The sequence below is a fragment of the Crinia signifera genome, chromosome 1 (genome assembly GCF_055691185.1).
Source record: "Crinia signifera chromosome 1, ASM5569118v1, whole genome shotgun sequence".
Taxonomy (NCBI): Eukaryota; Metazoa; Chordata; class Amphibia; order Anura; family Myobatrachidae; genus Crinia; species Crinia signifera.
This window is the reverse complement of record NC_139217.1, coordinates 441,325,502-441,343,931: the sequence shown is the minus strand read 5'-3', so window position 1 is coordinate 441,343,931 and position 18,430 is coordinate 441,325,502. Positions and strand designations below refer to the sequence as shown.

General features: G+C 42.6%; 2 protein-coding genes across 2 annotated transcripts in view; both read right to left on the bottom strand.

The window, feature by feature from the left end:
• The window catches only part of NDUFS4 (NADH:ubiquinone oxidoreductase subunit S4), a 119,616-nt gene that overhangs the window by 63,029 nt on the left and 38,157 nt on the right, over positions 1 to 18,430 (bottom strand). The window lies entirely within an intron of this gene.
• LOC146020527 (uncharacterized) lies at positions 3,190 to 6,389 on the bottom strand. The gene is made up of 6 exons (XM_083153727.1): positions 6,137 to 6,389; positions 5,789 to 5,953; positions 5,045 to 5,708; positions 4,408 to 4,662; positions 4,161 to 4,283; positions 3,190 to 4,067 (listed from the first exon to the last, which is right to left on the bottom strand). The coding sequence occupies exons 1-6, from the start codon at positions 6,290 to 6,292 to the stop codon at positions 3,385 to 3,387; spliced, it is 2,046 nt and encodes a 681-aa protein (XP_083009853.1). The 5' UTR covers positions 6,293 to 6,389; the 3' UTR covers positions 3,190 to 3,384.

The window sequence follows — 18,430 nt, the reverse complement described above, 5'->3', positions numbered from 1 at the left end:
GCGCATGGGAATCCGGTGTCAAGACTCCTACCCATCCAAACAGTCAATAACCTGTGCCCCCCGTCTGTTTTCCCTTGCAGGATGTGCTGTGTGGCTGCCGGACCTGCTCAGTTATGACCCTTCTGCCTGCTCACCTTTACGGATGGATCTGTTGACGGTGGGATTATCTGCTCCTCTGCTGATGAAATTGGTGAGTATGCTAATCTGAACCACTGCCCCCCTGTAAAGTGTGTGCGCTCAGTGCGCATGGGAATCCGGTGTCAAGACTCCTACCCATCCAAACAGTCAATAACCTGTGCCCCCCGTCTGTTTTCCCTTGCAGGATGTGCTGTGTGGCTGCCGGACCTGCTCAGTTATGACCCTTCTGCCTGCTCACCTTTACGGATGGATCTGTTGACGGTGGGATTATCTGCTCCTCTGCTGATGAAATTGGTGAGTATGCTAATCTGAACCACTGCCCCCCTGTAAAGTGTGTGCGCTCAGTGCGCATGGGAATCCGGTGTCAAGACTCCTACCCATCCAAACAGTCAATAACCTGTGCCCCCCGTCTGTTTTCCCTTGCAGGATGTGCTGTGTGGCTGCCGGACCTGCTCAGTTATGACCCTTCTGCCTGCTCACCTTTACGGATGGATCTGTTGACGGTGGGATTATCTGCTCCTCTGCTGATGAAATTGGTGAGTATGCTAATCTGAACCACTGCCCCCCTGTAAAGTGTGTGCGCTCAGTGCGCATGGGAATCCGGTGTCAAGACTCCTACCCATCCAAACAGTCAATAACCTGTGCCCCCCGTCTGTTTTCCCTTGCAGGATGTGCTGTGTGGCTGCCGGACCTGCTCAGTTATGACCCTTCTGCCTGCTCACCTTTACGGATGGATCTGTTGACGGTGGGATTATCTGCTCCTCTGCTGATGAAATTGGTGAGTATGCTAATCTGAACCACTGCCCCCCTGTAAAGTGTGTGCGCTCAGTGCGCATGGGAATCCGGTGTCAAGACTCCTACCCATCCAAACAGTCAATAACCTGTGCCCCCCGTCTGTTTTCCCTTGCAGGATGTGCTGTGTGGCTGCCGGACCTGCTCAGTTATGACCCTTCTGCCTGCTCACCTTTACGGATGGATCTGTTGACGGTGGGATTATCTGCTCCTCTGCTGATGAAATTGGTGAGTATGCTAATCTGAACCACTGCCCCCCTGTAAAGTGTGTGCGCTTCCGTTCTTAAAAAATGTCAGGAAACAGAGGTTAATATTCTTCCTTACCATATAACTTGATTTACGGATGACATTTTGGCAAAACGTGATTCATTTATCTATATTTTATTCTTGAAATTAAACTTTGTCCAAAGGGGTGGCCTGGAAAATCTTCTGAAAATGTAGGCTGCTGTTATTTAAATTAGATTTGTAACCTCTAGTTCCAGGCAAGGTAATCTGGAAATGTCCACAAACCCACACTCCCATAGATATTACCTTTCTCTGTTGTTAGCACATGCCCAATTAAAGTATGGGTCTCTGATATGTAGCTATGTAGGTAGTACAATATTTACAAATACACATCTGCAGACATGTGATCTTGTGGCAACCTTTGCATTTTATTATGCACTGGTTAAAGCATTGCGCATGCTGGGGGCATAATCAAGGATAACCTAGTTACACTGCACACTAATTTTCCTGTGCGACCTAAACATCTGTATTATTATTTATCCATCTTATCTGCTCCAAGTATATTCTGTCATTCACCAACACTCATTGCAAATGTAGCAATCGTTCTTTTCGCACATCTGAACAAAACCAAACCATATTTCCTGATTTTTTTTTTATTAAAACAAAAAAACTTGTACGCTGGTGGCTGTAAAGATATTTCCAATAGTGCAAGTTGGTCATCCTGAGTAACTGATGATGCTGAACAAGCTTTTTTTTATTCTGTCACTCTAAAATGAGGTATCACCTATAAGCGATATCACATGCACATTACTATTGTAGCCAGACATTAAACTTTTCAAGCGTACTCATATTTCTGCTTGTTGACAGAAAATTTAACATTATTACGATTATTTTTTATAAATGCTGTTATTTCGTAAAAAATTCTAACATTTGCGAACTTCTTCTGTCTTTAAAGGGTGTTGTCTTCAGAATATTGAAATGAACCTCAACATTGTACTGCAGTTCAAAGCGGACCATCGAACCCAAATTTTGAAAAAGTCAAAGAGATTTTAAAACAAATTTTGTTCCAGAAAAAAATAAAATTAAAACTGGTTAAACTTTGAAAGAAATTCTTGTTTTCTTCACAATTCCTCAAATGGACATCTGAAATGATATTGATAAAGCGTTAAACAAATTGCTGTTGTGTGGGTAAAAAGTGAGTACAAGCAGATACAGCTGAAAAGGCCATTAACACATCCCAACATGGCAGTACCCTGTACTTCTTCTCACCTACATTCCATTATGGGATGTGGGTGAGAACTCGCACGAAGGGCACTGCCGTGATGGAATGGGAAGTGTGGGTACAAGCAGATACAGCTGAAAAGGCCATTAACACATCCCAACATTGCAGTACCCTGTACTTCTTCTCACCTACATTCCATTATGGGATGTGGGTGAGAACTCGCACGAAGGGCACTGCCGTGATGGAATGGGAAGTGTGGGTACAAGCAGATACAGCTGAAAAGGCCATTAACACATCCCAACATTGCAGTACCCTGTACTTCTTCTCACCTACATTCCATTATGGGATGTGGGTGAGAACTCGCACGAAGGGCACTGCCGTGATGGAATGGGAAGTGTGGGTACAAGCAGATACAGCTGAAAAGGCCATTAACACATCCCAACATTGCAGTACCCTGTACTTCTTCTCACCTACATTCCATTATGGGATGTGGGTGAGAACTCGCACGAAGGGCACTGCCGTGATGGAATGGGAAGTGTGGGTACAAGCAGATACAGCTGAAAAGGCCATTAACACATCCCAACATTGCAGTACCCTGTACTTCTTCTCACCTACATTCCATTATGGGATGTGGGTGAGAACTCGCACGAAGGGCACTGCCGTGATGGAATGGGAAGTGTGGGTACAAGCAGATACAGCTGAAAAGGCCATTAACACATCCCAACATTGCAGTACCCTGTACTTCTTCTCACCTACATTCCATTATGGGATGTGGGTGAGAACTCGCACGAAGGGCACTGCCGTGATGGAATGGGAAGTGTGGGTACAAGCAGATACAGCTGAAAAGGCCATTAACACATCCCAACATTGCAGTACCCTGTACTTCTTCTCACCTACATTCCATTATGGGATGTGGGTGAGAACTCGCACGAAGGGCACTGCCGTGATGGAATGGGAAGTGCTCAAAAGGATATTTTTATAAAAATTAGATGGACAAAAATGTTACCCTATTCTGGTGGTGTAATACACTCCTCTTCATTTTCAGCGATCTTTGAAGCCAGCTTCTCAGTCGTGGAAGGTGATTGTATTGGTTGCCCAGATACTGTTGCTGTTGGAGGATAACGGCCCGGTGGCAACATTCCTGGAAACCCCGTATACATTTGTGAATATGAATAGGTTGCTGAACCTGCTGTAAGGGCAGTGGTCTTTCGTTCTAACTGTTGATGACTTGTTTGAGCATGGTGTGAATCCGATCTACGTTGAGCTTTATTGGCCATGTTCTCAACAATCAATTTTAAAGATGTGGCAATCAATTCCGAACTTGATGCTGTCTGACGTTGGCATTCTGCCATCACATTCAAATATGTTGCAGAATGTTGATTTGCCTCTGAAATTAGCATTAGACTACTTGCTTGACATGATGTGTTTTCTACTAATTTGTTAAGCGCAGTCGCCATGATTATCATAATATCCTGAGATGCTTTGTTGTCTTTTTGACGGTTAACTTCATTCTCTTGCACTGTGGTAATTAATTCTGTTAATGAAGTTTCCAGGCTACCCATACTTTGCTGTAAAAGAGTGTGGAATGATTTGTGTCGATCCTGCATTTGATCAGAGAGAGCAAGGATGTGCTGATATTCTGCATCTGGAATCTCTTTGCTAGTTGTTACTTGCACCCTTGGCTGTCTTGCTGTGAATAAAGTTAAACAAATTACAGTTATATGGTTTAATAAGTAATTTAAGAGTTTTTTAGATGAATGTTATTTATCAAAACACTAATTACCAATTGGTGTAGAAGCTGCTTGATGCTCATCATTCTCTTCATTGGAATTATTTCCGATCAAATCTGGACTAAAACATGGATCAATACAGGAGGACATTCCTGCAATGTTCATTGGATTGTCATCTATAAATAAAATTATAAATTGAGTTGTTTCAATATATATATATATATATATATATATATATATATATATATATATATATATGTACACCATGGACATTCAACTGTGGAAAAATAAATATTGTACCTTCAGTCGGTGTTGGTGCATTTTCTACTGAATCAACACTGTTTCCTCGTGATTTAGTTTGATGCAAATCTCTTGATGATGTTTGTTTTTCAGGTAAACTTGCTTCAAAACCCTGGAAAGTAGTCTCCGCTGAACTTAAAAAACAACTTGGTATGCTTAGCATTTCTTGGGTTCTACTGGGTGTAAAGGCGTTCTTTTGAAGTGCTGTTACAGCTGTTTCATTACAAATGCTTTGACCAATAACTGGACGATCATCTGCAAATATAATTTAAAAAATCCTTATCATTTAATTGAAATACTTATGAAATTATTATGTAACAATATCAGGTCAATAAGCACTGATTTTTTTTGCTAGTAGTTCAAAACACCACCCATTAACAAAGTATAGTGTGTCGACAGCGTTGCATAGCCGAGCACTTTGTAACGCCATCATAAATGCTGTTCATCTGCGAAAATAACCTGCAGACGAATAGCTTTCCAGGTGACATTGACGCAGTATATCGTGTGGCAGCACACAATGGGCAGCCATACATACTTGAGAATTTGGCTTAAACCTCAGTTTCGATCAAGTTTCATCTCAGACCAGAGTGTTTGGGTCATACCTGAAACTTGAAGTGTAAAATAAAATTGTATTTACCTATTTGCCTTCTTTTATTGTTTCTGTCTTTCATTACAGATCCTCTTTTCCTTCTGGAAGGCTCCTCTTCGTGCACAAAATCTCCCTGACGTCTGGAGTCAATTCTGCCTGCTACGCCTGTAACCATGATTGGGTTTAATCTTTTTTTTATAACTTCCTCCCATGAAAGCCAATTCACTTTCAGTTCCGGCCCTCCACCGGTCCCCATTTCGTGCCTTCGTTGAATTCCTAATTTTTTTTTAGTTTGACGACGGCAGTCGTTATATCTCTTCATGCAATGCTTTGCATCCCTGCGTATTCCAGAAATCGATGTTACTTTCTCAGCAATTGTGTTCCATATTTTTCTTTTTTGTCTAGGAGCAGTAGTTTGTGCCCTTGGCCCGAATAGCATGTCGTAGTAACGATCAACTAAATCAACTAAGGCAAAGCTTTCTGACTCATTGAAACGGATTCCTCTCTGCATCTTCTTGCAGTTTTCTTCTGCAGATCCATCTCCGGGAGAATTATGTGATCCACCTGCATCTGAATTTCCATCATTATCACGATTGCCTGTATGCCTTGGAGCTTGTGGTTCTGTACAACGTATTTCATGTTGGTGACCATCTTCTTGACGCCTGTGTCGAACAGTTGTATCATGCCTACGAGAATGGGTTTCTTCATTTTGCTAATAAAAAAGATACAAAGCCAAAATATTAGCATCATTCTTTTGAAATAAAAACAAGAAGTATACAGTATTTAACTTACTTTGGTTTGAGAATTTGCAGAAGTATTTTCCTTTCGGCGAGATGATGATATTTTTGATCGCCACAATCTAAATTCTTCACTGTCCTCCCAAGCATTATCAAATCTTCCTAGCGATTCCTCAGATGTCGAATTTTCATAAAGATTAGGGCTTCTCATTCTTGAAGTCTGCGTAAATAATGTACACATGCAGCCATTGAAACAATAAATATAAAATCAATGTAAAATAACAGGTAAAGTCGGACAACAATTGTGACATGCCTATAAGAAAATGAAAATTAATTAAATACATTTAATGGACAGTGCATGTGAATGCAATAGTGGGGTGGTACAAATTGAGGAGAACATTACCTTTCTTTTGGACTTCCTTAATTTGTTGCATTCTTTTGTGCTTGGACCGGGCACATTGTTTTCCTCTGTGTCTTGCCCTGACTCATTGGATAACCTCCGGGAATCATCCGAATGTGCTTCCTGCTCATTGAAATGTCTTTGAGAGTTCCTCAACATTTCTATGAATGAAAGTGAAATATGTTCAATCTCAACTTATCACACTAATGTTTGTTGGAAAAAAAACAGGGACAATGCCAATATTGACCCCACATGGTACCCCAAAGACATCATTCAGCAGCCCTGCAGCCCCCAAACAAACCTTACAAGCAGAGTACAGTAGGTTAAGAGCCACACCCTGATGTGTGGTGGCAAAAAAACAGGGACAATGCCAATATTGACCCCACATGGTACCCCTAAGACATCATTCAGCAGCCCTGCAGCCCCCAAACAAACCTTACAAGCAGAGTACAGTAGGTTAAGAGCCACACCCTGATGTGTGGTGGCAAAAAAACAGGGACAATGCCAATATTGACCCCACAAGGTACCCCTAAGACATCATTCAGCAGCCCTGCAGCCCCCAAACAAACCTTACTACAAGTGTACAGTAGGTTAAGAGCCACACCCTGATGTGTGGTGGCAAAAAAACAGGGACAATGCCAATATTGACCCCACATGGTACCCCTAAGACATCATTCAGCAGCCCTGCAGCCCCCAAACAAACCTTACTACAAGTGTACAGTAGGTTAAGAGCCACACCCTGATGTGTGGTGGATAAAAAACAGGGACAATGCCAATATTGACCCCACATGGTACCCCAAAGACATCATTCAGCAGCCCTGCAGCCCCCAAACAAACCTTACTAGCAGTGTAGCCACACCCTGATCTTTGGCGCAAAAAAAAGGACACCCCAAACCTGCACAATAAAACAGCAAACCGCAATTTCACAAAAAACATACATTCTAAAATTGCATTTTAGAATTGTCAAATCTATCAAACCGGCCACCCCAAAACTGGAATTCATCCCTGCACACTTGTCATCATAAAAAACATATGCAAACAAAATAAAACAATTACATTACACTCAGTTTTAAAAAAAAGGTTAACCTCAAGACCGCGAGTGATTCCAGTGCTCTGCCTTCGTTTGGATATGCTTTTCCAGCACACAGTCCACGATACAAATCAGCGCTCCGCAGTGTTCCAAAATGGAGGGTAAACTACGCAGTACACTACGCAGTACTCTTCCTTATATAGTAAACGGGCGAGGCTGGGTAGCGAAAACGAAACGCCCAGTTTTCACTTCATTGGTTAGTTTACGCATTTAGGCGTTCCACGAAAACGAAACTTTGAATACACGAAAAATCGAAATTAGTAATCGCGTCAGTGTACCGAAAGAAGAGAAAGGTGCGAAAAATCGTAAACATAACCATTTTCGCACAACATTGAATACGGCCCTAAGTGTTAATGGGAGGAACACAGCTCTGGGTAAGCTGGATCCATAGCATGACCCAGACATACTTTGCATCAGTAAAATGACATGATGCTCTAATCCTCTGCATTATATGCCAGTCAGCAATTTACAAGCAATGAATTTGTCATCCTCTATGCACTACATACATCAAATGGGGGCATGATGTATAGCGGGCCCGGAAAGGCAGACATGTCATTCAGCAGCATATCATAAATACAGTGCGTCTGGACCTCAGACTTTGATGTCCCTCTCGTGGCAGCTTAGCTACATTGCTGGGTGGTGTTGAATGACTGCCAAAGATGTGGTGTGCTTTACAGAGACATGGAAGTCATGAAAACATAGATCTGATCAGCGAATGGTATTCTGCTTTGTTACAGTGCACATTTCTAGCTCAATTCACCAAGTTCTCTAATTATAGATTCTTATATTTAAATTAAACATGAATAAGCAAAACACGTTGGCTTAAGTTCGCACAAATGTAATCTGCACGTTTGATCTTCCTCCAAAGCATAATAAAGTCTCTGTTATATGTTTTTATTCATTTATATGGCGGGGGATGCAAAAAAAAAAAAGGAGTTCATAAAAGTTCATGGAAATATAATAGATAATAAGCCATAATGCACCGCTTTAAAGGAATGTCTTATAAACTCCGTTCTTAAATAAGCTGAATTTACTGTAACACTTGGCTGTCACATGACGCAGCAGTTATTTTAGAATCGTCGACTGATCCAGACAGATGTCAAATGTATTTATTTAAATTCTAAAAAGCACGTGGTTCCATCTCTCTTTTTTTTTTTTTTTATATACGTCGGTTGTCGGACATAAAATATTACATTTGGTTGTCGGACGTAAAAAAAAAAAGGTTTAGATCACAGGGATGGGGAACCTTCGGTGCTCCAGCTGTTGTTGAACTACACATTCTAGCATGCTCTGCTACAGGTTTATCATTTGGCCGTGCTAAAACTGTTACAGGACATGCTGGGATGTGTAGTTCAACAAACAGCTGGAGGACCGAAGGTTCCCTATCCCTGGTTTAGAAAAAAATGTAAACAGTTATCCAAACTGAAAGCAAATATAATATGTTCTAGTCTATATTGATGCATAATCAACGCAACCAAGTAAAAATCGATCTAGACAAACAGCAATGTAATTAGAGAGTATACATGAAAGAGAAGCTATGTTCTACACATTGCATTAGCTGCTGTGTAAGATTAATTTGCGTCACTTGTGTTCTTTATGTGCCAAACATCCCCTCCTATTCCAATTTATTATTATACCGTAACATTCTCAAGCTCCACGTATGTAATGTTTACAGGCCTAGTGCAAATGTTCTATTGAGGGATTATTCATACGTGTGCCGATTGGCTGAGGTGAGACTGGTAGAGAAAGGATGTGCATCCCGGGATATTCTTTCAAGACCCTTTCACACTGAGCTAAATCCCGGGTCGATGTGCGTTCATGTGCAAAAACCCGGGATATTTTTGCAAGTGTGAAAGGGGTATAAATAAGTCAGCCAAGTAAGTTTCAAAGCAGCAAATAAGGAGGAGATGTTGGGCAGGATCCTGTGTTTATCCCACGGCGAATTGTCGGGTGCCAGATGACCTCCCAACAGTCGAGATTCTGACAGTCAGTAGACCGACATCAGAATCCCGACTGTTAAAATCCAGACTCAAAAGGGGCTATTCACCCTCATGGAGGTCCACGACCCCCATAAAGGGAGAAAAGAGCCTGTGGCGAGCGCAGTGAGCATGCAAGGGGCTTTGTAGCGCGTGTCCCTCTGTCAGGAATCCCGACTATAGGGAGATCATACCACATCCATATTGTCAGCCCTAATCTATTCAATTAAGGATTTCTACCTTGATTATCTAAACCAAAAAGACTACTTGCGATGGTCTCCTAGTCTTCGTCTGCTGTCTCACCTCACTGATCTAGGTATCCATATACTGTACAATATGAGCCCACCCAAGGTCAGATGGCTGACTGATGGCTGGAGCAAACTGACAGAACCACCCCAGGGTCACCAGTCTGTTCTGTAATGATCATCACAGATGTTTGTGCTGTCTTGATTAACAAATGCAGATCTGGTCAGCTACTAAATCAGTAGTCTCTGGGAAGCGAAGAGACCTAATGTGACCTTTCAGCAATTTGATTCAAACTTAAGAAGCACATTAGTGTCTGACTTTTTTGTTTTGTTGCATCTAACCCCTTGCAATATTTATTTAGTTTCTTATATAGCGCAGCATATTCCGTTGCCCTTTACAATTGAAATATAGATACTTAACGGCACATCAGCTAAGAAGCAATAATTAAAAATTGTCAATAGTTTCCACACAATGTAATAAGAGCTGACAACGCTGACTGACTACGCTAACTGCGTAACGCTGACTGACTACGCTAACTGCGTAACGCTGACTGACTACACTAACTGCGTAACGCTGACTGACTACACTAACTGCGTAACGCTGACTGACTACGCAAACTGCGTAAGCTCTGGCTAGCTGCGAACATACTGACTACTCTGGCTGCGGAAACAAGACGCTGATACTGACAGGGATGCCAACTACACTTGTCGCGAGAACACTACGCTGATTCTGACAGGGACACTACGATGACTACGTAACTGGCGCCGTGATAATACACAAGTACCATGTTTTTTTTCCAGCAACTTTGTCAGTCAACACTGAAAAGTCAAAATCACCAGCGACCATTAAGGGGCTGGCAGCGGTAGTGCGCTCTAGCAATTTATCGACCTATACACAAAAACCCCCCATGGCGATATGATCGTTCATTTAGACAGTGATACTGGCTAATATCGCCCCGTGTGCACAGGGCTTACGGGACAGGCATTGATATTCTTCAGTGTAATAGTAAGCATAGGTTGGAAAGAAATGACCACGTACATTTTTACTGATTATTCCAATCGTTGCATTTAGCGCCGTAATAATACCCGCTGGCTTTATTGACAATTACATGTCAAGAGCATGTTTCTAGTAAGGAGTCGCTCATGGAAAAAGAGGTGCTATTTAAAGGTGTTTTATAGTTTGACCAGACTCGAATAGAAAGCGCTGATGTCAATGCATTTCATGGACAATAAAGATATACAAGAGAGGCTACAGTAAGCTTCCAGGAGAAAGCTATGCAAACGAGGGAAAGACAGCATGGACATTACCTTTCCTATTGGCTAGTACAAACAACTTAATTACGCATTACAATCAGAATACAAAGGGGAAGCTTGCACACATTACAAAATGGACATTAAAAAATATTTTTCTTTGTTGTAACAATATTGCAGTTACAAAACTGTTAACTTTAAGAAGCAAAGTTTTCAAAGCTTGGATAGAGATACAATTGTGAGAGATAAAAGTGCCAACCAATTAGCTTCTGTTATTTTGTAAAATGTAATGGTATCAATATATTAACGCGACTTCTGGCAGTAGTGTATGGCCAGCTGATCCCCCTTGGGACCTTCCCAAGCGGCAGGATCGCATGCAGTCTTTTTGTGTGATATATCGCATGCGACCCAGTTCCCCGCTGTCGAGAGGGGGTCCGGGTCAGGTGTCCGATGCGCATGGAAACGCGCATCCACTTGGATGTCAAACACATCTGATTTGGACACTTTTCACCCGATTTCACGACCCGATCCATCGGAATCGAGTGAAAAGTGGCCAAATTGGACTAGCGTATGACCAGCTTTAGGCAAATGCGGTTTGGCTGGTACTTTTCTCTCACAAGCTTTGATAAACACTCCCCTAAATATGCCACATGCAAAGACGCAATATAATCAGAAGATCATCCAAAGGTACGATGGTCTGAGTTTGAAGGCCAGGGAAATTAAATCTATTGTACTGTGTGTAAACGAAATAATCACAAAAGGGTCAATGACAAATTCACATGTACTATTGAAATTCTTAAAATCCGTGTGTATCGCTAAAGCGGGCCATACATAAATACGATTTTGATGGATCATGCATTCGATTGTGTGCACATCGTGAGGTTTTTCCGGTACGATCACGATGCGTCGTTAGGTGGATCCTACGATCTTATGTAGGGTCTGAGGATGCTACCGATGACCAATATTCTAAAGTTGCAGATCCTACGATAGATCTTATGTGAAATGACACAAGATTTATCGTGAGTCCGGGGAGTTCATGGGAAAAAGTATACGATCCGGATCACAAGCTGGTCGTTCTGATGTACAGTATGGCCAGCTTACGATGCAAATAAAAAGGTTTTCACCCATAGAAAACTAAAAAGTTTAGAGGAAAGCGTTTCAAAAATGTCCTCCTCCAATGTATTTGTTGCGCAGTAAATATGTGTGCAGACATATTTTATTTTTATATCTGAACATTGCCTGGAAATGAGGGAAGCAAAACAAAGGGTGTCCCGGCAGAAACTAGAAGTTTATATTTAGCTTTCAATAATTAGCAACGACCTGCTGGGGACAGTAACAGGAATAGGCATTAAGGCATATGACGTTAAACCGGGGAACACTATTTATAATGTGGAGGGCTTGGCTGCTCTGAGACCTCTCTTTCCCAATACTTTGCCATCCACAGCTCTCTCTGTGTGACAGATACATACACACGCACACAGAGGCTGGTGAAAATACTCATCAAATCACGTGACGTGTATCCAAATTCCTTGTGAGACTTAAGTCAGACATTTCCCAGTCTTCTGATCAAAGCAAACATGTACAAATATGTGCAATATCTTCATCAATACCTGCTCTTTCTTTGCAGCGATGCAGGACATGCCTCGCCTGAAACATGAGACGTGTCAACCTGATCAAGGTCAGACTTCCTCCAATCTATTTCCTTATCTGTCAGCATGTTTCTAATTTGTAGATTTCCTTTCCCTAAATTGAGAAATATTCCTCCCCTCAGCCAGTGGCGAAGGTTCATGTAAAAACATTATTGTAGTTCAAATGAAGTTTTAAGAGCACAGGATCGGCACCTAGCAGAGTATCACAGATCACACATGGACCTCTACTGAACTGTGGGGGTTAGTTGAAACTTACATTTGTCCAAAAGAAATACAGTCTGCAAATTTAGGGGAATGTATATAGTATTGAAATCTCCATAAAAGTAAAAAAAAAAAAAAAACATATAAACCTCATATGGAAACCCAACTGCAATTTGGGATGCTCCTTGTACACCAGTGTTACGGACAAGGATTGCAATCATTGCGGTTCTTATCAAACCATCCATTAAGAACCGGGCCAAACAACCCATAATACAAAATCGCAACACAAGAAGAGATGCAATAAATGAAGAACATTTTATTTTTAAATTGGGTTTAAAAAAAGAACAATCAAGTGTTTCTCTGCCTCCACAACAGCCATTAAGATAAGCAATGGCTGCAATCCAATCATCCTCATTGCAGTCAATTTCAATTACTCAAATGTATTTTACGACGACCATTCAATTTTAAACGTGACACGCGGTAGAGAGGAAAAACAACAGGAGCTACGGCACTTTTGGACATGAGTCGTACCTCTGTGATTCCTTTAGGGCTGATAAAATGAAAGTATTCCTCCTTCAGCCACTGTCGAGTGAGATCTTGGGGTGTGTATCAACCCCAAGGAACCCATCCAGGGCTGACCAGCCAAAGGATCGTGTGTAAAAAAGTGACGCCTGGATGTGGCATGACACCGCTGGCTATTGGAGCCCAGTGCTGGTCTCAAAATAGAGGGGGACCCCCAGATTTTTTTGTCCCCTGTATTTTTGGAACCAGGACCACATGACCCCCCCCTCGTATACACCAGGATAGGATCAAGGACTGGTTATGCTGTGTGTGTGTGGGGGGGATGGGGGACTCCACATCATTTAAAAGAAAAGTAAATGTTAACTTTACTTTTTTTTTTTTTGTGACCAGGTCCAGCAGTCAAGCTCTCCAGACTGCTGGACCTGGTCTATTATATTACATTTGCGATGTTGATGATGTCTATGAGAAAACATCTGTATGCGATTCTGTATGTGCGATTTTGTTTAGCCAGGTTAAAACATGCAAATTTTACGGCAATTCGCACGTTATAACATTGTCCAAAAAAAATTGCACCCTATTACATCGATGACTGTGTTTGGGGAAAAAAAAAAATCTGCAAACAGAATTAAATATATTCAGATTAGATAATTAACCAAATTTTACTAATGATTTAAGTTAATAAAATGTGCCATGGCAGACATTACAAAGCATGGCGTCCCTTCTAGGTTAGAGAGACCATTTAAACACCCCAAACTGTATGTAATAGAGCGGCTCTTCTCAGCCTTTTTATTTGCAGCAGTGCGATCAGGTCTGAATTAGGCCTAGTAGAGGTTAAATACAAAGGCGTCCTTTCTTCGGTATTCCAGCCTCAATGGTTTTACAGCTTTTATATTGTCTATAGCAGCGTTTCCCAACCTCTGTCCCCAAGTATCCCCAACAGTTTACGTTTCCCAGGTCACCTGTTGTGTTGGTGATACAGAGTGCAGTGGCTGGATGACTTGTAAAACCTGAACTGTGGGGAACCACTTGTCTATATAGTGTGGGGCGGCACTTTCGAATGGCCTGATTCAGACCTGTTCGCTAGGCTGCTTATGTTCGTGGGTGAACCGCCTGCCCCAATACACGTCTGCAGGGGTACACCCAGCGTTTTTATAGGCACGCCTGCTTCCTACCACTATGGAGCAAACGGCTTGGCTTGCGCGAACCCCCAACCATCGTTGACAGGCCCGAATTTGGCCCGTATCCAACAGGTCTGAATCGGACCCATGGATACTCATCTACAGAAAAAAAAATTGCATAAGAAGATAACATTTGTAAAACGGACTCTGGAAAAATATTTCCAATAATAAAACATAACAAATAAAAGACAGCATAGAAGTTCCTTTTAAACAAAAGATCAATCAGAGCGACGATTTATGCCGAGAGCTGGCCATTAACACGTTAAGAATGGAGAATAAATTCCTTCTCTGTAAATGAAGTTACAAGCTATGTCCCAAAACAGTTTGTCCTCGATGTAATCACAGTTGGCTTTAAAACACACGTAATCAAAGGAACAGGGGGTTATTTTTAGTAATATAATGACTTTAGATGATAATCACCAGTAACGATATTCAGAATTAGAATGGACATAACCCTGTCTGATTATTATATAATGTACTTGCCTTGTAATAAGTATTCTAGCATATATAGATGCATCCTCATACAACTAGCCTCAGTACACTATGTACTGCTCTATTAAACACTGCAGTGGTATGCCCGGAAAACTTCCGGACATACCATCAATATGAAGGTGTGGAACAGTGGTGCATGCAGCTTTGCATCACTGGCGCATCAACTCTCCGAGCACCCCCCCCGCCCCAAGGTGGTAGCTCCCCCCTCACCCCCCTTCCGTTGCCCCGCCGCCATTAGTTGCAGAGAGCAGGCGGCAGGCTTGGGGATGTTCAGCATGGCTGAGTGCAGAGTCCTCCTGAGCATGCCACCTGACCTGGTCCCGGTTATCTGTGAATGGCAGCTGGGGCAGCGGTAGGGAGATGGGGGGGGGGGGGATGGGGAGGAACCTACATTCTGTGGTAGGTTTTGCTGGGGTAGGACAAACCTGCCCTGGTAGGTTTGTCCTTCCCCAGCAAAACCCACCATTTAAGGGGTTAACACCAGCCGTCCCCGCCCCCCTCCAAAAAAAAATTGCTTCTAAATCACAAAATGATGCAACGAGGAGAGGGGTTAATCTGATATGTGACACTGTATTGTGTGTGAACGAGACGCTGTACAGATAGTAAGAAATTGTATAGGAAACCGGTGACAGAAGCTACGCTGTAGCACGACGTGTACAGACTCTGACTCAGACGCACTCAATATACAAGTGTCATATCACCGCAATCATTGCAATCTCACGCAACCTGACCTGCGCAGAGTAGCTGCTTGGCGTCATTGCATCAAATATGTATAAGAACACATCTGTACGCTGACAAAAGGGGGGAATTACAATATAAACACATAATAGGAGGGCCTGATTCAGACCAGATCGCTGCTGTGCTAATTTACATAGGTCTGCAATCAGCTAGCCATCTGACTGTACAGAATGAAATCCTGTCCCGCCAAGTCTGTAAATGACATCCAATCCATACGCAAATCACTCACCATGGAATGATTTCCCCGGTCTGTGCAAGTGTGCATAATGCAGCCCATACACGGTCCGTTTAACGGATCCGTTTGGGACTTAATTAGCACACATCGGATCGGATCCCTTGTGCATGCAGTGTGCATGCACTGCGATCCGATCCGATGTGTACCTAGTACAAAAAGTATGTGCAGCACATACTTTTTGTACCGGACTATGTGATGCGCGGGAGCGCGCATCGCATAGTACAGAACGGAGCCATACACAACGGACCGTGTATGGGCTCCTTAACTCTGTCCCTTCCACAGCTCTGTGACAGAGACAAGCGGATTGAGACCTGAGTTTTCTTCTGACTCTCCCGGAACATGACAGGTTACCACCCACAAACAGTGACTTCCTGTGAGTCAAATAGCGAGGGGATCCCAAACAAACGAAATCACTGATTGTTGTAGCGGTTTGGCTTGAACATGCCTGCTACGACCTGTATGCATGCGCAGTTGTTCGGTAATTGATTAGCTTGTGAATTGGCACAATAGTAAATCAGGTCTAAATAAACCCCCAGAGGTCTAATCAAAACAAAACAATTGCATAGAATAAACCACGGGTACTGTAGCTGTGTTTTATGCCAAGTGGTAGCGATTTCTAATGTCTGAAAATACAATTTTAACTACCAGCATCCCTATCGTTGGCAAGCTGAAAGCGTTCTGACAGTTTGGGTGGATCTGGGATTATCACGATAGTATCATGATTTAATAATCCTTTTAGATGGTACAGCTGAGGGCTGATAAAGCTTTAAGCCAGGCATGTCCAAACTGTGGCCCTCCAGCTGTTGTGAAACTACGCATCCCAGCATGCCTTGCCATAGTGTTACCATTTCCTAATAGCAAAACTGCGGCAAGGCATGATGGGAATGTAGTTTCATAACAGCTGGAGGGCCATAGTTTGGACATGCCTGCTTTAAGCGAAATGGGACACTTAAGATAATGAGGTAGCGCCGAGGAGCAGATGATAAAATGTGTTGCGCTTATTAGAACGTGTACTGACTCAGGGGCTGCAAAAGATGATTGGGAAAAAATTATGAAAGTTAGGTTCGGTGGGAGTGTAACAAGACCGAATGAATTTTGGACAGGTGAAAGTTATCAAAGCCAACTGATTTGCTGCAAGTTAGAAATTAGGCAATGGTCCAATCACCCGCATGTTTGTTGGTTCTGGATAAGGACAGGAATTATTAGGTCACAATTTTGCTGAAATATAGACAGGGCACATAAAGATGGTTTTCAGCAACAAAACCATGCGTTCCTTTGACATGTGATGTATCGTACGTGACCCCCATTCACCTCTGCCGGGAGGGGGTCCAAGTCCGAGGGCGGACATACAGTAACCGACCCGGATCGGTTGTCAAACACGTTTGATTTGGCCACGTTTCATACAATTTCTTGGCCCAATCCATCGGAATCGGATGAGAAGTGGCCAAATTGGACTAGTGTGTGGCCAGCTTTAGTATAATTACTGTGCTGTGACAAATCCAGCAAAGCCACTAGAAGTTTCTTTATGAAGGGTATGTGGATAATGTATGTACAGATGGAGTATTCCTTATCCAAATATCTGTTATACAAATTATTCCGAAAACCATAGTCTCCAAAATTAACTTTTTTCTTTTAAATAATATTAAAAACCTACTGGGACATCTGTAACTGGCACTACTGGGGACAAGTATATGTAACTGGCACTACTGAGGACATCTGTAACTGGCACTACTGAGGACATCTGTAACTGGCACTATTGAGGACAAGTATATGTAAGTGGCACTACTGAGGACATCTGTAACTGGCACTACTGAGGACATCTGTAACTGGCACTACTGGGAACATCTGTAACTGGCACTACTGGGGACAAGTATATGTAACTGGCACTACTGGGGACAACTGTAACTGGCACTACTGGGGACATCTGTAACTGGCACTACTGGGGACATCTGTAACTGGCACTACTGGGAACATCTGTAACTGGCACTACTGGGAACATCTGTAACTGGCACTACTGGGGACAATTATATGTAACTGGCACTACTGAGGACATCTGTAACTGGCACTACTGAGGACATCTGTAAATGGCACTACTGGGGACAAGTATAGGTAACTGGCACTACTGAGGACATCTGTAAATGGCACTACTGGGGACAAGTATATGTAACTGGCACTACTGGGGACATCTGTAACTGGCACTACTGGGGACAAGTATATGTAACTGGCACTACTGAGGACATCTGTAACTGGCACTACTGGGGACAAGTATATGTAACTGGCACTACTGAGGACATCTGTAACTGGCACTACTGGGAACATCTGTAACTGGCACTACTGGGGACAAGTATATGTAACTGGCACTACTGGGGACATCTGTAACTGGCACTACTGGGGACATCTGTAACTGGCACTACTGGGGACATCTGTAACTGGCACTACTGGGGACATCTGTAACTGGCACTACTGGGGACATCTGTAACTGGCACTACTGGGGACATCTGTAAATGGCACTACTGGGGACAAGTATATGTAACTGGCACTACTGAGGACATCTGTAACTGGCACTACTGAGGACATCTGTAAATGGCACTACTGGGGACAAGTATATGTAACTGGCACTACTGAGGACATCTGTAAATGGCACTACTGGGGACAAGTATATGTAACTGCCACTACTGAGGACATCTGTAAATGGCACTACTGGGGACAAGTATATGTAA

Bases quoted from the DNA above. Each gene is read 5' to 3' on its own strand.
- LOC146020527 (XM_083153727.1), bottom strand. From the start codon at position 6,292: ATGTTGAGGAACTCTCAAAGACATTTCAATGAGCAGGAAGCACATTCG. The intron at 4,663-5,044 runs GTAAATACAATT...TTATATTTGCAG, and splicing joins CAATAAAAGAAGGCAAATAG to ATGATCGTCCAGTTATTGGT. The intron at 4,284-4,407 runs GTACAATATTTA...TTTTATTTATAG, and splicing joins TGCACCAACACCGACTGAAG to ATGACAATCCAATGAACATT.